Below are 19,219 nucleotides of genomic sequence, written 5' to 3'. Positions count from 1 at the left end.
TTATATTTTACAGTTGAGAATAGTAATTTAGAAACAAAAATATACGATGAAAGAGACGATTTTAATTTTGTCCATCTATGTTAACATTTCGCAATTTATTCGTAAGAGAATGAACGAAGTTAAAGGATTTTATTCATCGTAATCTTCGTATTACCAAACCGTTTTTACAACAGGGCTACCGATATCATAAACTTGGGAAAGCTTTTACAAAATTTTACTACAGTTCGTCTGAACTTTTAAAAAGATATAAACAAATAAAACTTGGTCTTGCACAAGCCCTTATGCTATTGGGATGATGTAGTTTATAAACTAAGAAATATTAAACATAATGTTTATTTCAATCAAAAATATTTGTAAAATGTGTAAGTAAGTTTATCAATTCGAAAATCGTAAAGCAAAGTGAATGTTTGGTGATTGACCCCTGTACAGTTAGTCGCTATGCTTTCCTTTTTGGTGGTTCGATGACAGATAAAGTGTAAGACTTCGTGATGTTTTTCTCTTAAATCTTACAAAAACAGACGAAGGGAGTGAAAATTCGTCTTACAGCTTGCTTAATGGTAAAAGTTAGGCTCCTGGTGCTCTGACTTCAAACAAGTTGTTGAGTACATTTGTGTAATTATACCTTAGATTGATCATATTTATAATTAATAATATTTTACTTCATACAATCTGGTATTTTGTCACACTAATGTTAAACCATTTCTCAGCGTGAAGATATTTTATTTATACTTTGTCTAACTTGTTTAAAATAGGGTAAGTGCGAGATCGGCATGCCCTTAACGCGTTTAAACGCATCCCCCCCCCCCCCCCCCCCCCCCCCCCCCCCCCCCCCCCCCCCCCCCCCCAGCCCCACTTCCAATTCTTGGATTTTAAAGCAAAAAGATACGGGACCTTCGGCTGATTGATTTGAACATCCGTAATAGCTTTGTACCTTAGAACAAAAGATATCTAGTAATATTATATATGTTGCTTTAAGGTATTAGGCCCCTAATAGTAATGTTTAAAAAATGGCATTTGCTTGGTATATTCTTATAGTTGACCGTGCTTCGCACTTACATGCAAATTTTTAAAAACTTTTACCGTGCCGTTATTTATAAATTTTGTGTAATTTATGGTATTTCCTAAAGCTCAAGTGGAGACAAATTTCAAAGTGGTGTCCTTTATCCAAAACGTTTTCAGAGAATTTATTATTCCATTATTTTTTATGAAAGAAACATCAAACTATTGGTAAACAATCATAAAACTTAAAATAAAAATTGTCAATATCATTTTTTCTAGGGTGCCTCGAGTAAACGGATTTAATCAAACAGAATTCCAACTCCAATATTGAAAAATTTTGGTCGAATCCTGCGGGTCTGTTTTGAATTTTGCTCACTTCATTCAAAAATAACCTTGGGGCAGAAGTAAAACCTACCTACATTTCTTCCACAATATGTAATCTAAAGAATGAAGTCAAAATAGAGAACTTTTACCGCATGTAACTCAGTATTTTTAAAGATGTCTAACTCTACCCCTTCTGTTTTAGAGGTAAATTCACTTTTAACAGCAAGAAATCGCATATCAAATGATTTTTTTCCCATTTTTGTACAATAAATCAATAACAAGTCTTGAAAGAAGTAAAAACTTACTAGAAAAAAAGAAAAACAAGGGGAAAAAATTGGTCCCAGTAGGGCTTGAACCTACGCCCCCCTGAAAATTGCTGTCAAAGTAGGTTTATGGTAGGAATTGAATACTCTTCAAAAAGGAGGTACTCTATTATGGGCCTAATACCTTAATTACAATTGAAAATTGATCAGAAAGACGAAAATAACGTGTATTTGCAGATCATTTTTTGAGATGTTTAAATCTCTTTTTTTTTTTCGAAGAAAACCATTAGAATGGAGAAAAGAATACAACCAAGCAGACTAACAGTTTGAGTCTGTTTACGAAAGTAATGAAATTTGCAACACCCATCACACCCCAGCACGGTTTTCAGTGGAACTGCAACCTTATAAAAATGTTCAATAGTTTTCACAATTTCCGCTATCCTATCCTATCCTATCATTAATCCGACCTATACGCACTATAAACATGAACGAGGCTATGTAAAGTATTGACATTACATTAACATTGTTATCTTATGAATAATAAACTGTAATTTGATTATTTGCATATCAATTAATGACGTCATTTTAAGATTTTTTTTTAAATATCTAATATAAAACACAGGTAGTCATTACCGATAAGAGGTAATAAATACAAATGATCTTAAACTAATTGATTGATCAAATATACCTAACCCTCTGTATATCTGTCAGTTACATGTTTCCTATGAGGCCCTTTGAAAGTATTAAAAACAGCTACATTACGCAAACAACAACTTGTACTCACAAAATTACAGGGACCGTTTGTGACGTTAGTAGCTATTGATTTAGAAGGCATTTTTCATCTCTGGTCGAGTATTTACTAGTACAATTAAATGCATTGTGTAAAAATCATCAGAAGCACAACATGCTCTGTTCTTTGTGCATCATGTTCAAAGTATGATAGGACAAGCATAGACTTCTTGAAGCCCATAGGGGCGGCTGAAAGGTTTTAATGTTTTGCTTTTGGTCCGTTTAGCTGGCACTTGATGTGTTACACTTGTTTGTTCTTCTACCTCCTCCTGCAAAGGCACTGATGGACTACACGATAGTTTTTGTATTTTACTTATGTTACCATCGCGGTGTACAGGATTTACCTGGGAAAGTTAAATTATTTACCCTGTCAATGATGGAAATTAAGAGTAGGGTCTTACGCGCATTATAACCGATTTAAAGAACTCCCTTTCAGATTCACTTTGTTCACTTTCAAAGAAGGTCAATTTTAGATAATATCTGCTATATATATATATTATAGCAGATGATATTTCATAGGATAAAACACCAATGTAATGATATTGTGCATGGTGGTGGTCAGAGAAATGGACTGCACTAATCAGGAAATGTGGGAGCGAACAGCTATATTATAGCACCTTCCGCCCTGGGGCTTCCGTGTGTTTTGCCACTGACTTCCAAAGGTGTTGCCCCAAAGTGTTCCTCTTTTTTGTATGTTTTGTCCTCATTGTCTTTTTGATTATGTTAGTTTATGTTTAAACAGCTATGTAAACTGGTTTTCGTTTTGTGGATGTTTCGTTCGTGGAACTTGGCCATTCATATTGAACCATTAACCTTGTATTTTCCATTACGACGATGCTGTTGCTGTTTACACTATGTAATATTTTTTAAATCTGATATGGCCATTGCACAAAAATGTGTTGCTCCTTTTGTTAACAAACCTTATTTAAAAGCATTCGACCGAGATGCATAGATTTTTATATAAAGAACATGAATATTAATTCTTTTGATAATTGTAAAATATAATGAAAAATAGTACGTCATTATTACGATTAAATATTTTTATTTACTTTATCTTTCGTCAAATTCAAATGAATTCTAAAGCATGTCACCATATAACAGATATGTATCTATTTATTATATCATAACACATGAATGGAACTGTGAATACCATTATTAAAAATATTATACAGCTAAGAGGCTATTGTTGAGGGTTTTTATATCACATAATTCTATCAATACCGTTTGACTGTCAATAGACTTTAAATCGCATCTAGCTTAATGTTTTTATTAATATTTAATTTGTTGAAATATTGAAGTACATACGGGTTTCGTCTTTAATTTGTATCAATTTTACAAATATAAATTTTAGATCTGTGTATGTGTGTGGTTCCACAGCAAGACACATTATTAGTACATCCTTCAGAACTAAATCTGATAATTCATTATAGCATCGTCATGAAAGACAGGTTGTTTTGAAAACTGAACTGAAGAAACTAGCATTTGTTGCTTTTTATTTAATTACAATTTCCCATTTAATAACATAATATTGATCTTAATAAACATGTATTTTGTTAAAAAAACACATTTCATTTTGTGTTTATGAGTTTACAATGCGCAATGTAATATAAATGGAAAAAAGTATTCTGTTTGTTTTTATGATACCGTACCTTTGCTCTATTAGCAAAGATGTTCGAGAATGAACTTAAATGATGTAAATTAAGTCTCTGTTTACTAATTGATAATTTGTAGCTGATCAATATACCAGTAATTGACAATGTTTTGTTACACCCATGTCGAAATTAGAGCTCTTCAAACGACTTAATTAAATTACATTGATGGTGTGTGAAAAAGGACGGAAAATATTAATTCTTTTTATTAATTTCTTTATAGCAACACCTTTTCTGTTAACAAATTTTGCTGTCTAAATATTTTAATTAAAATCGGAAATTGTTAGTACTTCAAATGGTCATATAAATTTGATTGAAAGAAACAAAATAACATTGGAGCTCTTGTCGGGCATATTAAAAGCACGTCATAAAAGTATCATTATAAACAATAAGTACATTTAATGGTTTTAATGGGTCTCATAAGATCTATACCGGCGCTGTCTACAACTACAATGATATAACAGTCCTATAGATGAGGGGATGATCGGGTGGGTAAATAGGATATCTTTGTCATTAAGGTTAAAGTAGTTATATACACAAAACACGTACAATATCTTCTGTCAAAGGGAGGTTAAACGTTAACATGTCATTATCTCATAAAAGGCATTTGATTATTTGATTAAATTCGCTCGATTAATTTTTTGCATTACAAAAGAAAATTAAACTGTTTTTTGAATAGAAATAAAAACGTTGTGCAGTTTTCAATAAATATAAAAAGTCGGGGCGCATAAAATAACAATACTGAATATATTGGTACGCAGACAAGTCATTCAAGTAGGAATTTTTGAACAGTTTGAGGATGTGTAAAAACTGACTGGAGATAAACGGAATTAAAACTTTATTACGCAAGGATATATAGTTATTATGTCTTCAACCAAGAAACCAGCGAAAAAGCATCAAATCAAAAAGAAGAAACCAGAAAAAGACGGTTTGTATTTTCTCTGAAAATGACATTTCGATATTTGTTTTTGTTTCTTAATTTACATACACCACTTTTCTTAATCTGTTAGCTTTGTTTTATAAACATTTACATAGTTAAATTACACAACCTTTACATAAGAACAAGTTCAATGAAAATACAGTATTTAACAAGATGGCAATGGCAATAAGTCAGGATTTTAAAGTAAGACATCTGATACTTTGATATGAAAACAAAATTAATGTACGTAATGTTAGCAACCGTATGGAAGTAGTGTATATCACAATTTTGGGGACTAACTGAAACATACAACACTATCCAACCATTACCTCAATAAAAGGTATCTACACACTATAAGATTTTAGTGATAATATATGAGCCGCGCCATGAGAAAACCAACATAGTGGGTTTGCGACCAGCATGGATCCAGACCAGCCTGCGCATCCGCGCAGTCTGGTCAGGATCCATGCTGTTCGCTTTCAAAGCCTATAGCAATTAGAGAAACCGTTAGCGAAGAGCATGGATCCTGACCAGACTGCGCGGATGCGCAGACTGGTCTGGATCCATACTGGTCGCAAACCCACTATGTCGATTTTCTCATGGCGCGGCTCATATATGTGTACACAAAAAAAAGAAAGATTTTGAGTGGATTCCGTTTCCTTTGCTTTTAGAAATAATGACCTTGACCGTGACTTGAGTGACACCTTAGTTTTGATAAAAGCTATTTACACAAAAAGTTTGGTGACAATATGTGCATCAAATATGCGCTAATGAATTAACAATGAATATGACCCTAAGGGCTTCAAATGTAACCCCAAATGTCATCACCACTGAGACTACCTATACATCGAAATTCACCTCTATATGTCCTGCACATCTAAAGTTACAGTTTAAAAACCGTATTTTGATTTTAATAACAGTGGCCTTCACCTTAATCAAAATGCAGTTCATCTTTTTGTTTCGATGAAGTCTATCCACACAAGAAGTTTGGCGACAATAGCTGTAAGAGTAAAGATATTGACTTGAAACCAGTTTTCCTATTTTTAGTAACAGTTACCTTGACATTGTCTCATTCAAGTGCCTCAAAATGCAATCATGACTGTCATTTCTATCTACTGTACCTACAAAGAAGGTTCAACCACTTTATCTCATTCACAACTAATGTTTTTCAGTGGAAACTGTTTCCTATTTTCTATAAACAATGACCTTGACCTTGATTCAAAGATATCTATACACCAAGTTTGGTGATAACAGCTTCATGGCAACTAAAAATGAAGAGCAAATTTCAATATTTGACGCTGCCAACCTCTGTACAATGACATATCAAGTCTTTATACATCTGCGGATGTCTCTAAATTAATTTTGTACTTGCAGCATGTGTATGTTGAGTTCTGCTCAACCCGGGGCTAGAGGGCGTGGACGGTAGCAGTATTTTCACTACCGTCCATGAACAGGTACAATCAAACCGAGCCTGCAGCATTTTCATTTTTTGTCGTGTTGAGCGACCTGTGGAGTATCCACTTTTTCTATTTTATAACCAGTTTTTTTCTATTTTTTTTTTGTAAAAACTGAATAAAAACAGTTACTCTCAAGTTTTATAAAACTGCAACTAGCCATACGAAAAGGTTTTGATAGGGCTATAAAAACAACTATTACGAAAGTGTTAATCCAACATTTTTTATTTTTTAATTAGGGTGTTGTTGTTATTAAGAAAGGTTGATCTAATTATTTGAATTTCACGATATGAAAAAATGTTTTTATTTTCAGATATTGATATAATATTTGATAAGATTGATTTAAATAATGATGGACGCATATCAGTTATCGAATTGACCAAAGCAGCGAGATATCTAGGAATGAACCCAACACGAAAAGAAGCCGAGCAGATGATAAAAGACTGTAACCCTTCACGTAAGTAAAGTTATACTTTCAAAGATCACTTATACTTAAGTTAAGAATGAACCCAAGACTGCTGTTCGTTGAGCACATGCTACGAGACCGTCATCCATTTGTCCATGCTTAACAAGACCCCCACATTTAAAGCTCATTTTAAGACATCTTTGGAATATTTTTACGTGATAAACGTTTTAATATCATTTTTATCTTTAGAAGGATAGTTACGTTGCTTTTTTTTTTCATAGATGTACTCGGAGGTTGCGCTTGCAATTAATTCATCGAGTGGTTTTTGCTTAAGTATGCTGAGTCAAAGCTTTAATATAGGTTACGCCATTACATGCAGAACTACATTAACTGTGCAAGCTTCTGGTTATTTGGCCTGGGTTTAGAATTCTATCCTATGGACTTCTGATACTATTTAAAGTGATATATATAATAATTGGACAAATGCTATATGTCTTGCTTATTGTTACGCTTTGGTACAGTAAATATTTCTATTCATCCTAGTTAAATGTGTATTCTGGCACCTTTCGATAAAACACATAAATTAAGTATAATATGAATCTTATTATAAATAGTAACAAACTGCAGAGTAAAAAATTCTGAACCAATGCCAATAATCGGGAACGGACTCAGTAACCAGTTTTTGAACCGTCGTGGCTGTGTGGTTATTTTTGACGTCCTATTACTTTCGCGTCTAAGCAATGTTGACTTTTCCTTTTACTATACCATTGTATAGCACATTTACAGAACTTACTCGAGCGAAGTTGGTGGTTATTGTCCAACCTTGGCAAATAGTTATACTTCTAGTCATTTAAGTATCGCTAAAGTCTGTCTTACCGGTCTCCATTTCCTTTACAGAACCTGGATACGTCAACAAAAGTGAATTTAGGAAATTATTTGATGATCATGAAGCTAACATTGAAGCAGAGATCAAAGACATAGCGGCTGCTTTTCGTGTGTTTGATAAAGACAACAGGTACGTACAATGTTAAACAAATTGCCATGGTACCCATGCTCGAAAACTTTGAGTTATTCCCTCCTCAAGTAAGATAGGTTATATTTTTGCTCATTGTCTTTTGACCGGTCTTTTACGTCGGTAGATCATTGGGTCTCCGATCAATATCTAGAGAAGTCTTGGTCTCACGACGGTCAAACTTCAAGATGATTGTCTGTGGTCAGCAGATGACGACTTTGCTTTAGGGTTCAGTAGGTCAGAGGCCAAGGTCAGGATGAGGCATATAAAACTGTATACTGTACGATTTATTAAAAATTCCCTGTTTCATATAGTGGCATTTGGTATGATGATAACTTTTGCTTGTGCTATGATGTCATACATCAAAACAAATGCTACGTGCGATAATTCTCTTTTAAATTTTACAGCGGAACTATAACAGCTGATGAGATTCGGGCAGTGTTAAGAATGTCAGGTGAAGAAGTGGATGAAGCAGAGATAGAAGAGATGTTGCGAATGGTCGACATTGATGGTGACGGAAATATATCGTATGAAGGTAAAACTAACATCTTAACGCAAAATTGTGAAACAAAACGCGTTTAAGTAATTCACTGAATCGTTTACTGTCCCAGGACAGCTTTAAATTTGTAAGAGTTCAAACTAAAACATCTACTTGAGATATCTTACTTGTTTCTATAATTCACTGACTTATTATGCCCCCGTTCGAAGAACGCGGGTTATATTGTTTTGCAGATGTCGGTCTGTCGGTCGGTATGTCGGTTGGTCCGTAGACCAATCGGTTTCCTAACGATGGGCCTAGGATCATGAAAGTTGATAGGGAGGTTGGTCATGACCAGCGAATGACCCCTATTTATTTTGAGATCAGTAGTTCAAAGGTCAAGCTCCAAGCGACCTGGAACAGTTAAACGGTTTCCGGATGATAACTTGAGAACGCTTTGGCCTATGATCACGAAACTTATTAAGGAGGTTGATCATGACCAGCAGCTGACTCAAATTGATTTTGAGATCAGTAAGTCAGGGTCAAGGTCACAGTGACTCGGAACAGTTAAACCGTTTCCGGACGATAACTTGAAAACGCTTGGGCCTATGATCACGAAACTTAATAGGGAGGTTGATCAAATGACCCCTATTGATTTTGAGGTCAATAGGTCATTGGTCACGGTCACATTTACCCAGAACAGTAAACTTTTTCTGCCAGATAACTAGAGAATGTTTTGGTCTAAGATCACATTTGATACGGAGGTCACTTATGACTGGTAAATGACCCATAATTATTCTTTTGAGGTCAGTACGCCAAAGGTCCTGTGCACAGTGACCAAATAATTTCTGTCCCTTGTGCAGTTACTGAATGCATCGTGGGGGGTGGGGGGGGGGGGGGGGGGAGGGGGCGCATTTCGTCGTATTTGTATATTAAGTTGGCTTTTCTCAGAATTAATTTATGTACAATTACGAAAATAACATACTAATGTTTTTTTAGAAAAAAAAAACAATTAGAAATCATATTACGTATTTTATTTTTATTTGCAGAGTTTGCTACTGTCATGTGTAATATGGACTAGGAGGAAGGAAGATACTCTTTGCATATATGCTCTCTTTTTTTACGTGTTCTATCTTTTTATAGCACCAAATGTTGTTAAAATTGGTTTCTGAATGTACATTTAAAAAAATCAGGGTTTGTTCTGTATTTTAACCCTATTGTTTTAGCAGTTTTATAAAATTCGTGCTATTCTTAGTTATAAAAGACAATCCTCCCTTTTCATTTCTGCTTCAATGTCCGTCATTTAACTAATAACTCAAGAATATGCATTAGATACCAGGAAGAGTAAGAAATGATTAATGATACTTTGTCTACCAGTTTAAAAATACCTATGTCAGTATGTGATGCGTGTATGCAATTTCAACGTGAGTGACTACATACATATGTATTAGCTACTTACTTTTTCTGTTTTACCAGTGTTTTTATTTTCGTAATGTAATGGACATGTAAATGTTCATTCTAACATGACTCGATTTGATTTCCAGTTAAACAAAGAAGGAAATCAAGCTCTGTATATTCTGCGATAAACAACGGTTGACGCGCGGACCGGTAAGAGAGCATTATGACGTCAAATTGCCGCATGACGTCCGATACATTACTCCTCGGGTAAATGAAGTCCAGCATAATATTTATTATAATATGTCAATGAACATGTCAGAATGAAAACAATCAAGCCCTCCTTGTGATTTATCGCCTAATTTACCACGGTTCATCGTTCAGATGCTTCAGTATTTAACCACTCGGGCTAACGCCCTCGTGGTTCAATTCCTACGCATCTGAACTCTGAACCATGATAAATTAGACGATAAACCACTCGAAGGCCTTGATTATTTGTTAAGTATAAGCGTGTAAATGGTTGTGCTATATTTTGATGGATATATAAAGATTACATAAGTTTATGGATTCTGTGTCGCTCTATGTAAACATTACACGCAGAAAATGGATGTACAGGGTTCTATATCTATGTATGGTAAGTTAGTGGCTTGTTATTTGGTACTCACAAAAGACTAAAGTAACAAGTATACAAGATGACAGCATTTTCAATATTTCAGTTTTTCATATACCAGTAATAGAAAACACAAATACTAAATTTTATTACTGAACTTTAAGAATGGCAATTTCTGGGCACGGTTCCGTAGTTTTAAAAAAATGTTAATATTTATCTTTTTTCGAACTGTCAATGTCCCAAATTTCATTCAACGAGAACAATATTTCACTTTTCACAATTTTAAAGGACATCGGACATTATGCTAGGGATTTTGCCCAAATTTCAATGCCCTTTCATGACTTCAGTATCTGACAATTTTATATAATGACTTCAAATACTCATAAATATGTTATATACCTATCAGATTGTCACAAAAAGTAAGTTCATTTCATATTCGTTGTCTTGAAATTCGAACAGTTTTTGACTGAAGGTCATATTTTATGAAAAATGTAAAATGTGTATTTTTAGTGAATTAAGCATATGCATTTAAGCTATGCCTATTATAAAATGTTTTAAAACAATAAATAAACTCTTACCATGCAAATTATCAGTTTTATTAACATTTTAAAAAATAACAAAAGCAAAAAACTTAAAGTGGGACGAAACTTTTGGTGACACAACTGTACTTCAGTTCTTTCCACCTGAGCGCCCATGGTAACTGATGCATTGATCATAGCCTATTGTTTGTTTTCTATACATCTATTACATGTACTATACTGTATTGACGCATGCAGTACACATGTACAAAAGTGACCGGGCGTTATAGGGAGGGTTATATATTGAATACATGCAGTGGTGTAGCTGGCCTCAAAATGTTTTACATACATTTGAGTAGCTGGCCTTTTTCAGTTGTAGCGGAGGGGTATAGGGGACTGTCTAGGCAACTGTAGGTTCAGGGGTGCCTGCGTTTTAGCATTTGCCATCGTTTGCTCTTTTCAAGGTCTTTTTAATGTCTAGCAAACATTTAAATGTACTTTCTGTTACACCAATGCATAAAAAGAATAAAACAACACAATGATACAATGTGGTAATAAAATTCCGACTGTTCCAATGGAACAGAAGTTAAATAGCTAGTATCAACATCTATGTAGATATTCTTGGGGTGTCAGTGTTAGTTCCTTGAAGGTCGTTACTAGTATTTCGGGCGGCTTCAGAATAAGTTTCAGATGTGTAGGTGCATTGTTGTTAATTCTGACGGTGTCACTGTTAGTTCTGGGGGCGTCCGTGTTAGTTCTGAAGTGTCACTGTTAGTTCTGCAGGCACCAGGGTGAGTTCAGGAGTTGGTGTCTAGTGTATTTCTGTTAGAGTTGAGGATGTTGGATCTAGTGGTTCTTTGGTTCGAATTAAAGCAAAATGCATTCTAGGGTTAAAAGGCATTTGCACCCCAGTGGCACTATTCCCATAGAAGTTTGTCTATATCTCATTGTCATGTTTAGGTTGAAGACATCTAGTTGCATATGTCTAAGCCGCTTGCTTGGTCCGTGACTTGCGACAGACGCAGTTGTCTCAATCCTGATGACACTCAATCAACGGACTTAGATTGTCAAAAGGCAGCAGACCAGATTGAAAAATTCATAAGACATACTTATCAGGATCAGTCTGCTTTCAAGCATGACTTTCTATGTCCATTATTTATTTATTATAGTGTTTTCTATGTTTGAAATTTTGACAAAAACGAATAAATCTGTAGATATGTAAGGTTTACGAAACACAAGCAATCATTTTCAGAATATTTTATGCAAAATTCATTTGCTGACACCCTGTATGTAGTTTATTTCCATTTTTATCACTTTCCCCCCTGTGACCAAGTACCATTTTTGCAGCATACATATATAATAACTATTTACAAAGGCATGTGAAATATTTTGTTGCGTCACTGGGGGGGGGGGGGGGGGGAAGATGTTGTTTAAAACGTAAAAATGATTAATGTTCATATTTCAATAGAAATGAGAATGAGAAATGTCTACAAAAACAAAGACAAATATCAAACAGGGAATGCCACGCACCAAAAACGCAGCCTCCTCAAAACGAAACCCACAGCACGCAGATGCGTGCACCACACACACACACACACACACACACAGCCAACACATTAGGACAAAACGAACAAACAAAGGAACACACACACACACACACACACACACACACACACACACACACACACACAAAGCCAACACATCAGGACAAAACGAACAAACAAAAGAACACAGTGGGGCACCGCCTTGGAACGGTCAGTGGCAAAAACACCACTCAGGAGCTTAAACCGGTTTATGGTGCGCACCCAACCTCACTCTTATCCCCACCATGTTCAAAAGACACGGGACAGTGTAAATAAAAGTAATCCCCTCCAGGTGAATCTCTTACACACGTAATGGAAACAAAAAGGCATGGCATGTAAAACACAAAAATGCTCGTGTATAAATATATAAAAAGCAAACCTTAAGATCCAAAAACGTATGTACTCAATGCCTTTTCAGAAGACAGAGCAACAAGAGAAACACCCTTAAGGGCCCGATGAAACAGGCCAGAAGACAAATATCAAAACAGTTCAGTCCTGGTAGGATTTATAAACTGCTTATCATAGAGTCCTCCCCCTCTTCCGTCAGACACAATCAAAGAGGGAAGCGTAGTGTCCAACTGTAAACGGGTTGAACACTAAACATGCGGTATGTCTCAAAACAGTTGGGCCGTAACCTCTTTTAATAAAACGTTTAATAATTTTACCAAATACATTTGGAAAATTACCATGACCCAATATCTTACAAAGTTTGTAAACCACATCCCCCCAAAAAACGTGTTTAGAAATACCTTCTCGCAGAAGTGTTTTTAAATTACTATTGAATTTTAAAACTAAATCAGAATTACGATAGTAAAATTTAGCAAAATATTTACGCAATTTGTAATAACGGTAGCCTTGCTGAAGAAGTTTACTTGTAATATATTGAAATGCTTGACATGACTACACGCTCTGGCAAACCGAATTAATTGAGAAATATATACCCCATAAGATGTAGCCTGAGGTACATCCCCATCCAAATGGGGAAAATTTACAATACTAAAATTAAAATCATCCCTCTTGTCATAAATTTTTGTATGTATAATATTGTAATAAATAGAGAGATGTAAATCTAAAAATGAAGCATCAGTATCCGAATTGTTAGTTTTAATTAACTGAAGCTCCCTAGGATAAATAGTACCCACCAAATGACCAAAAAACGGATTATCCATATTAAGAATATCATCCAGATAGCGTGATGTATTATTAAATGCAGTTATAATATCTGCCTGCGTATCTGGAGAAAGGCTCAACATAAAGTCTCTTTCATAACAATACAAAAACAAATCTGCGACAAGGGGTGCACAATTTGTTCCCATGGGAATACCAACAACTTGTCTAAAAACTGCATTCCCAAACCTGATGTAAATGTTGTTCAATAAAAAGGAAAGGGCTTTACAAACTTCGTCACAGGTCCACATTGTATAATGTTTAATAATATTGCTAGTAAAATAATTGCAAGCGAGAAATGTAGCATTCTCTCTGGCAAAAGTCTTTTGAATTAGGGCAGTTAATTTGTCATTTATTAAGTTATGTGGTAAAGTGGTATACAAAGTAGAAAAATCGTATGTACTGACTGTAGAAACCTTGTAATTATTAATTTTAAACTTATCGAAGATTTCGCCAGAATTTTTAATCGACCAAAATAAGTGTTTACCAGAGTTTTCGTATACTTTATCGCAGTATCTTTCCACGTGGGCTTTCACAACAGTTAGACATGATGTTAATAGTTTTGAAATATTTGTAGTTGTACAAGAGCTTGAATTAGCGATGAAGCGAGCTTTATATGGTTGTTTATGCAATTTAGGAATCCAGTACATTGTCGGTAGTTTAATTTGTTGATCGTCTATACGAACTTTTAAATTAGAAACTTCAGTGATGTGATCAGTGACCAACTTACTTTCAACAGAAGGACTCAATGTATAAGTTCTAGTGCTATTTAGTTCGATTTGTAAAACATTAATATAATGTAGGCGTCAAATGATGATAATATTGTTGGCCGCCTTGTCTGCTGGAACTAAGACATACTTGGAATGAAATTCTTGGATTTCTTTTTTCAAATGTCTTAAAGTAAACTTGAATTTTGGTGGAAGTAGGTGTTCATTAGTTTGATAAAATTTTATTCGAGAATCAACAATGTTAAAAATATTTCGTTTCCAAGACGTTAATGCATTGGGATCAGCGTTCTCACGAAGGCGCCATTTAACACAGAAGGTTTCGATGGATTCCGCAATCTGACCACGACAAGCATTAAAATCAATAGTTGAAGAAATTCTATATTTAGGTCCTTTAAAGAATAAATTACGTATACGTTTGTCTTTAATAATATCAAAATTACCAGTGATGATATGACCTGCATCTGAATAGCAAAATTTTGAGTTTTTACATTCGCAGTAAGAAGGGGTATTTGTTTGAACATCTAAGTCGGAAACAATTTTATTGTAATTGAATATAACATTTCTTACAGGTGTTTTATATTTATAACAAATAATAGGAACTTCGGAGTTTAAAAGTCATCTTTTTTCTTAACAAACTTGTAAAATTTAGTCGAATATATCAAGAAATGGTCTTTAACTATCTGTATTATGCTATTTCAGAAGTCTAGCCCTTGGTCAGTTTTTACATAATTGGATATAGGCAATGTGAATAGGAAAATGTCCGAGGTCCTTTTCAACAACAATTCGAGATACTCAGTCATTACAAACGACCACTAAGGGTATCCCGGCAACTATGAGTTAATTAAAGTCACAATAACGCCCCAATAGGGAATTGTTTCAAAAATAAAGTCACCACACGCCCCAAACTGGCATTGTTTAAACAACAATAGCAACATTTAGTGAATCGTTCGGACCATAGAGGATTTGAATCATGTTAGTTATTGTCAATTTGGCACTGGGAAACAGAGGCTTATATCACGTGCAAGAGGTACAGTTATGCGTCCGAAGTATTGGAGTCCTAGTGGGCTCCAGGAACGCCGGCCACCGCCAAATAAAACAAATACTTATATGGCACCAGCGAACAAAACAAACATAGTATTTGAAACAAAGACAAATTTCAAACAGGGAATGCCACGTACCAAAATCACAGCCTCCCCAAAACGAAACCTACAGCACGCAGACGCGCACACCACAAACACACACACACACGCGCACACACACAAAGCCAACACACGAGGACAAAACGAACAAACAAAGGAACACACACACACACACACACACACACACACACACAAAGCCCACACAAGAGGACAAAACGAACAAACAAAGGAACACAGTGGGGCACCGCCTTGGAACGGTCAGTGGCAAAAACACCACTGGGGAGCTTGAAGTCGCGCCCAGACCATTCCCCTTAGTTTACTACCAATAAGCCCATCAGATATTAACAATGGCATCCAACTGACTAGCCAAACTACGCAGAAATAACATATTTCCCTCTGCAGACAAATGAACTCCATCGCCCTGAAACAGTCTGGGACTCTGAACACTCAAACGTGGGTGCTGGAGAACTGCTTTCTATTGGGATTGTACCTAGAACAATGAATAGCATGACAAGTTATGCAAGTGTGTTTGTATGGACATATAGGTCGATTGCATTGTTTATAATTAAAGTCATAACACCTGCCAAGATATTGCTTCTTAACTGCTACATTACCTGAAGACTACCCATTAGCCATGTACACAAAAAAAACAAAGACAAATATCAAACAGGGAATGCCACGCACCAAAAACGCAGCCTCCTCAAAACGAAACCCACAGCACGCAGACGCGTGCACCACACACACACACACACACACACGCCATAACTCATAATCTACCGGTATTTTGGCCCAAGACATCGAAGGATTAACTGACATGCGATATCTAAATTGCTGGTCATAATCTTTTCATCCCAAACACTTATGCCTTCTTGCACTATCCCGGACTGTACTCATATACTTAAACAACTCTGCGTTTTTTCGGGATGAGTACATAAGTATATACTGGTGTTAATTAAAAAGGCGTCTGACCAGGATTCAATGTCGCTTATTTTGATTGAAGGGCTACTAGGTTTGAAAACAAGTTCACCTGTTGTACTGATTGACACCTTGTTATGTTCCGGCTTTATATTTGAATCTAACAACTGCGCTAGATCAACATATTTTCCGGAAAATATTTTAGACTTTAGGGAAATGAAACAGATATCCCCACCCCAGTTCGGAATGAATACTAGGAAAAACTTGACCTAGGCTACAATCGTCAGTTTCTTTTTGCACAGAGTCGCCACCAACGTCATTCTGCGGGGGAATCACCAGTGGAGGCTCGTCCCGCCTCTGTCTTTTGTCCACCACGTTATCTGGCTGGGGAATCACCAGTGGAGACTCGTCCCGCCTCTGTCTTTTGTCCACCTCGTTATCTGGTTGAGAAATCACCAGTGGAGGCTCGTCCCGCCTCTGTCTTTTGTCCACCTCGTTATCTGGTTGAGGAATCACCAGTGGAGGCTCGTCCCGCCTCTGTCTTTTGTCCACCTCGTTATCTGGTTGAGGAATCACCAGTGGAGGCTCGTCCCGCCTCTGTCTTTTGTCCACCTCGTTATCTGGTTGAGGAATCACCAGTGGAGGCTCGTCCCGCCTCTGTCTTTAATCCACCTCGTTATCTGGTTGAGGAATCACCAGTGGAGGCTCATCCCGCCTCTGTCTTTTGTCCACCTCGTTATCTGGTTGAGGAATCACCAGTGGAGGCTCGTCCCACCTCTGTCTTTTGTCCACCTCGTTATCTGGTTGAGGAATCACCAGTGGAGGCTCGTCCCGCCTCTGTCTTTTGTCCACCTCGTTATCTGGTTGAGGAATCACCAGTGGAGGCTCGTCCCGCCTCTGTCTTTTGTCCACCTCGTTATCTGGTTGAGGAATCACCAGTGAAGGCTCGTACCGCCTCTTTCTTTTGTCCATCAGACCCAACTCTCCGGCCCGCTTCTTCAGTCTTTTATATCGTTTCATTTTTTAACGCAAAAGATGACGTGCATAAAAAGATAAAATAAATTAATTAAGTTTCTACAAATTGTATAATTTGAAGTATTGCAATAATAAAAGCAATTGTAACAAATAAGCCCATCATCATCATCATCAGTTACAACAACAACATCATTTTCAGCATCATCATTCAACATCATCTCTAAAACACAACATAAGCCAGTCGTCAGCATTTCGATCATATTGCATGCCTCTTATTTTCGTTGGTATTGTATACTGTATTAGCAGAATCAGAAATCATTACCACCTTGACTTACGATAAACTGGTATTTATTAAATAGATTTGATTAAGATTTCTGTAACTGGAATTAACCATTATCATCATCATTAACTCTTAAAACAAATTGATTCTAATATGTAATATCGACCATCATCATCATCATCATCGTCGTCGTCGGCGTTGACCTAATCGTCATCAACAGCAGCATCAATGACAACATCAATATGATCATATCAACATCCTCCTTCACATCGTCATCAACATCATCAGCATCATCAACAAAAACAACATCATCATCATCATTACATCAACTTGTGAACCTTACGACATCCAAGGTCTCGTCAGTGCCGGAGACTAAAAGCACTGTTGTTTCCGATATAAAATTATATAGATTGTAAACGGCACTGTGAACTTAATTCCAGTTTTTGGGGCGGTGCTTTGCTCCGCCTCCAATGGAATTAGAGACGGGAAAATTAAACTCACTGCACTTTTTAGTGCAAAACGGCAAATTACACAGATTCTACATCCTCTGAAAAATAAGAGAAGCTACAACAAAGCGCATGAACATGGCCCATTTAAGCCAAAAAATACGAGTGTATTGCTATTGTAAATACTGCCTAGGGTTCATCTGCAGTTTATATGTTTACCTGGAACAGACCACGTGACTCTCCGTTGATAAAGTCTATACGCATAAAGCGATGAGTTCCATGAACGCTATCTAAATACGAAATAAAGTTTCCTTTTAAAAGGAAAGGCTTGCCTGGTTTTTTTAATCTATGAACTATGTCAAAGACTGCAAGTATAGCACAAAACCAGTTCACATAAAACGGAAAACTTTGTGTAAAAGCATCCGCTCGGACGTGTTCTATTATAGTCCAAAGGTTTTCCTTTGTTACTATTAAAATCAGACGAAACTGGAAGGAGTCGACTTCTCCGTCTTTTTTGTAAACATGACTAAGCGGTAAAAAAGCATGCACAGAAGCAGTCTAAAACCAGAATGTGCAGGTTACATTATTTCAGGGGTGTGCGTACTATGGCAGGTATAAATGTCCATAAATTCTTCATAATAGTAACTAAATGTAAAGTCAGAAATGAAGAGATCCTCATTTTCAATAAAATCTTAATACAGTATATGTAACTGATTTACATTTTGTTATCATACTATTGTACGTGAAACACCCTCGAATTAATAACAGACTTCATAAAACGCAAACGCCCGTTGGACCGAAGCGGGTAGGTGTGACCAATCGGTTGACTCCTTACATCCTGCCGCTTGGATATATTCTGCTTCCCGGCTTCTTGTAGTAGGTTAAAGGTCAGTAATTCAAATCCTTCTTTGTTTCATATAAAAAACGACAACTTCAGGTCAACTTTACGTATCTTTAGAGAACATCACTTTTTCCTACACCTATTTTTCATGGAAGTTCTATCACAAATTAACGAAAAAATGAAAAGAAAATAGGGGGTTATGTAGTTCCTAGTGAAATGCCAGTCAGTTGTGGTCTGCTACCCTAAAAATGGCTCATATTTGCTCTCGTCCGCGCAATAAACACCTACTTCCGGTTTCGATCTGCAAAACTTGCCATGTGGGGTGTATC

At 36.1% G+C, this 19,219-nt stretch overlaps 2 protein-coding genes across 2 annotated transcripts; one reads left to right on the top strand and one right to left on the bottom strand.

The window, feature by feature from the left end:
• The first annotated feature begins 4,495 nt into the window (after positions 1 to 4,495).
• Positions 4,496 to 10,251, top strand: LOC123540559 (uncharacterized). Its single transcript, XM_045325661.2, has 5 exons — positions 4,496 to 4,952; positions 6,711 to 6,854; positions 7,701 to 7,818; positions 8,223 to 8,350; positions 9,343 to 10,251. The coding sequence occupies exons 1-5, from the start codon at positions 4,889 to 4,891 to the stop codon at positions 9,372 to 9,374; spliced, it is 486 nt and encodes a 161-aa protein (XP_045181596.1). The 5' UTR covers positions 4,496 to 4,888; the 3' UTR covers positions 9,375 to 10,251.
• A 5,553-nt stretch (positions 10,252 to 15,804) lies between these two features.
• LOC123539903 (protein TsetseEP-like) lies at positions 15,805 to 17,368 on the bottom strand. The gene is made up of 3 exons (XM_045324687.2): positions 17,045 to 17,368; positions 16,627 to 17,005; positions 15,805 to 15,923 (listed from the first exon to the last, which is right to left on the bottom strand). The coding sequence occupies exons 1-3, from the start codon at positions 17,366 to 17,368 to the stop codon at positions 15,805 to 15,807; spliced, it is 822 nt and encodes a 273-aa protein (XP_045180622.2).
• Between the last annotated feature and the right edge of the window lie 1,851 nt (positions 17,369 to 19,219).

Source organism: Mercenaria mercenaria, chromosome 16 (assembly GCF_021730395.1).
Source record: "Mercenaria mercenaria strain notata chromosome 16, MADL_Memer_1, whole genome shotgun sequence".
Classification (NCBI taxonomy): domain Eukaryota; kingdom Metazoa; phylum Mollusca; class Bivalvia; order Venerida; family Veneridae; genus Mercenaria; species Mercenaria mercenaria.
Note: the sequence above shows the minus strand (reverse complement) of the source record. Positions and strands in the feature narration are given on the sequence as shown.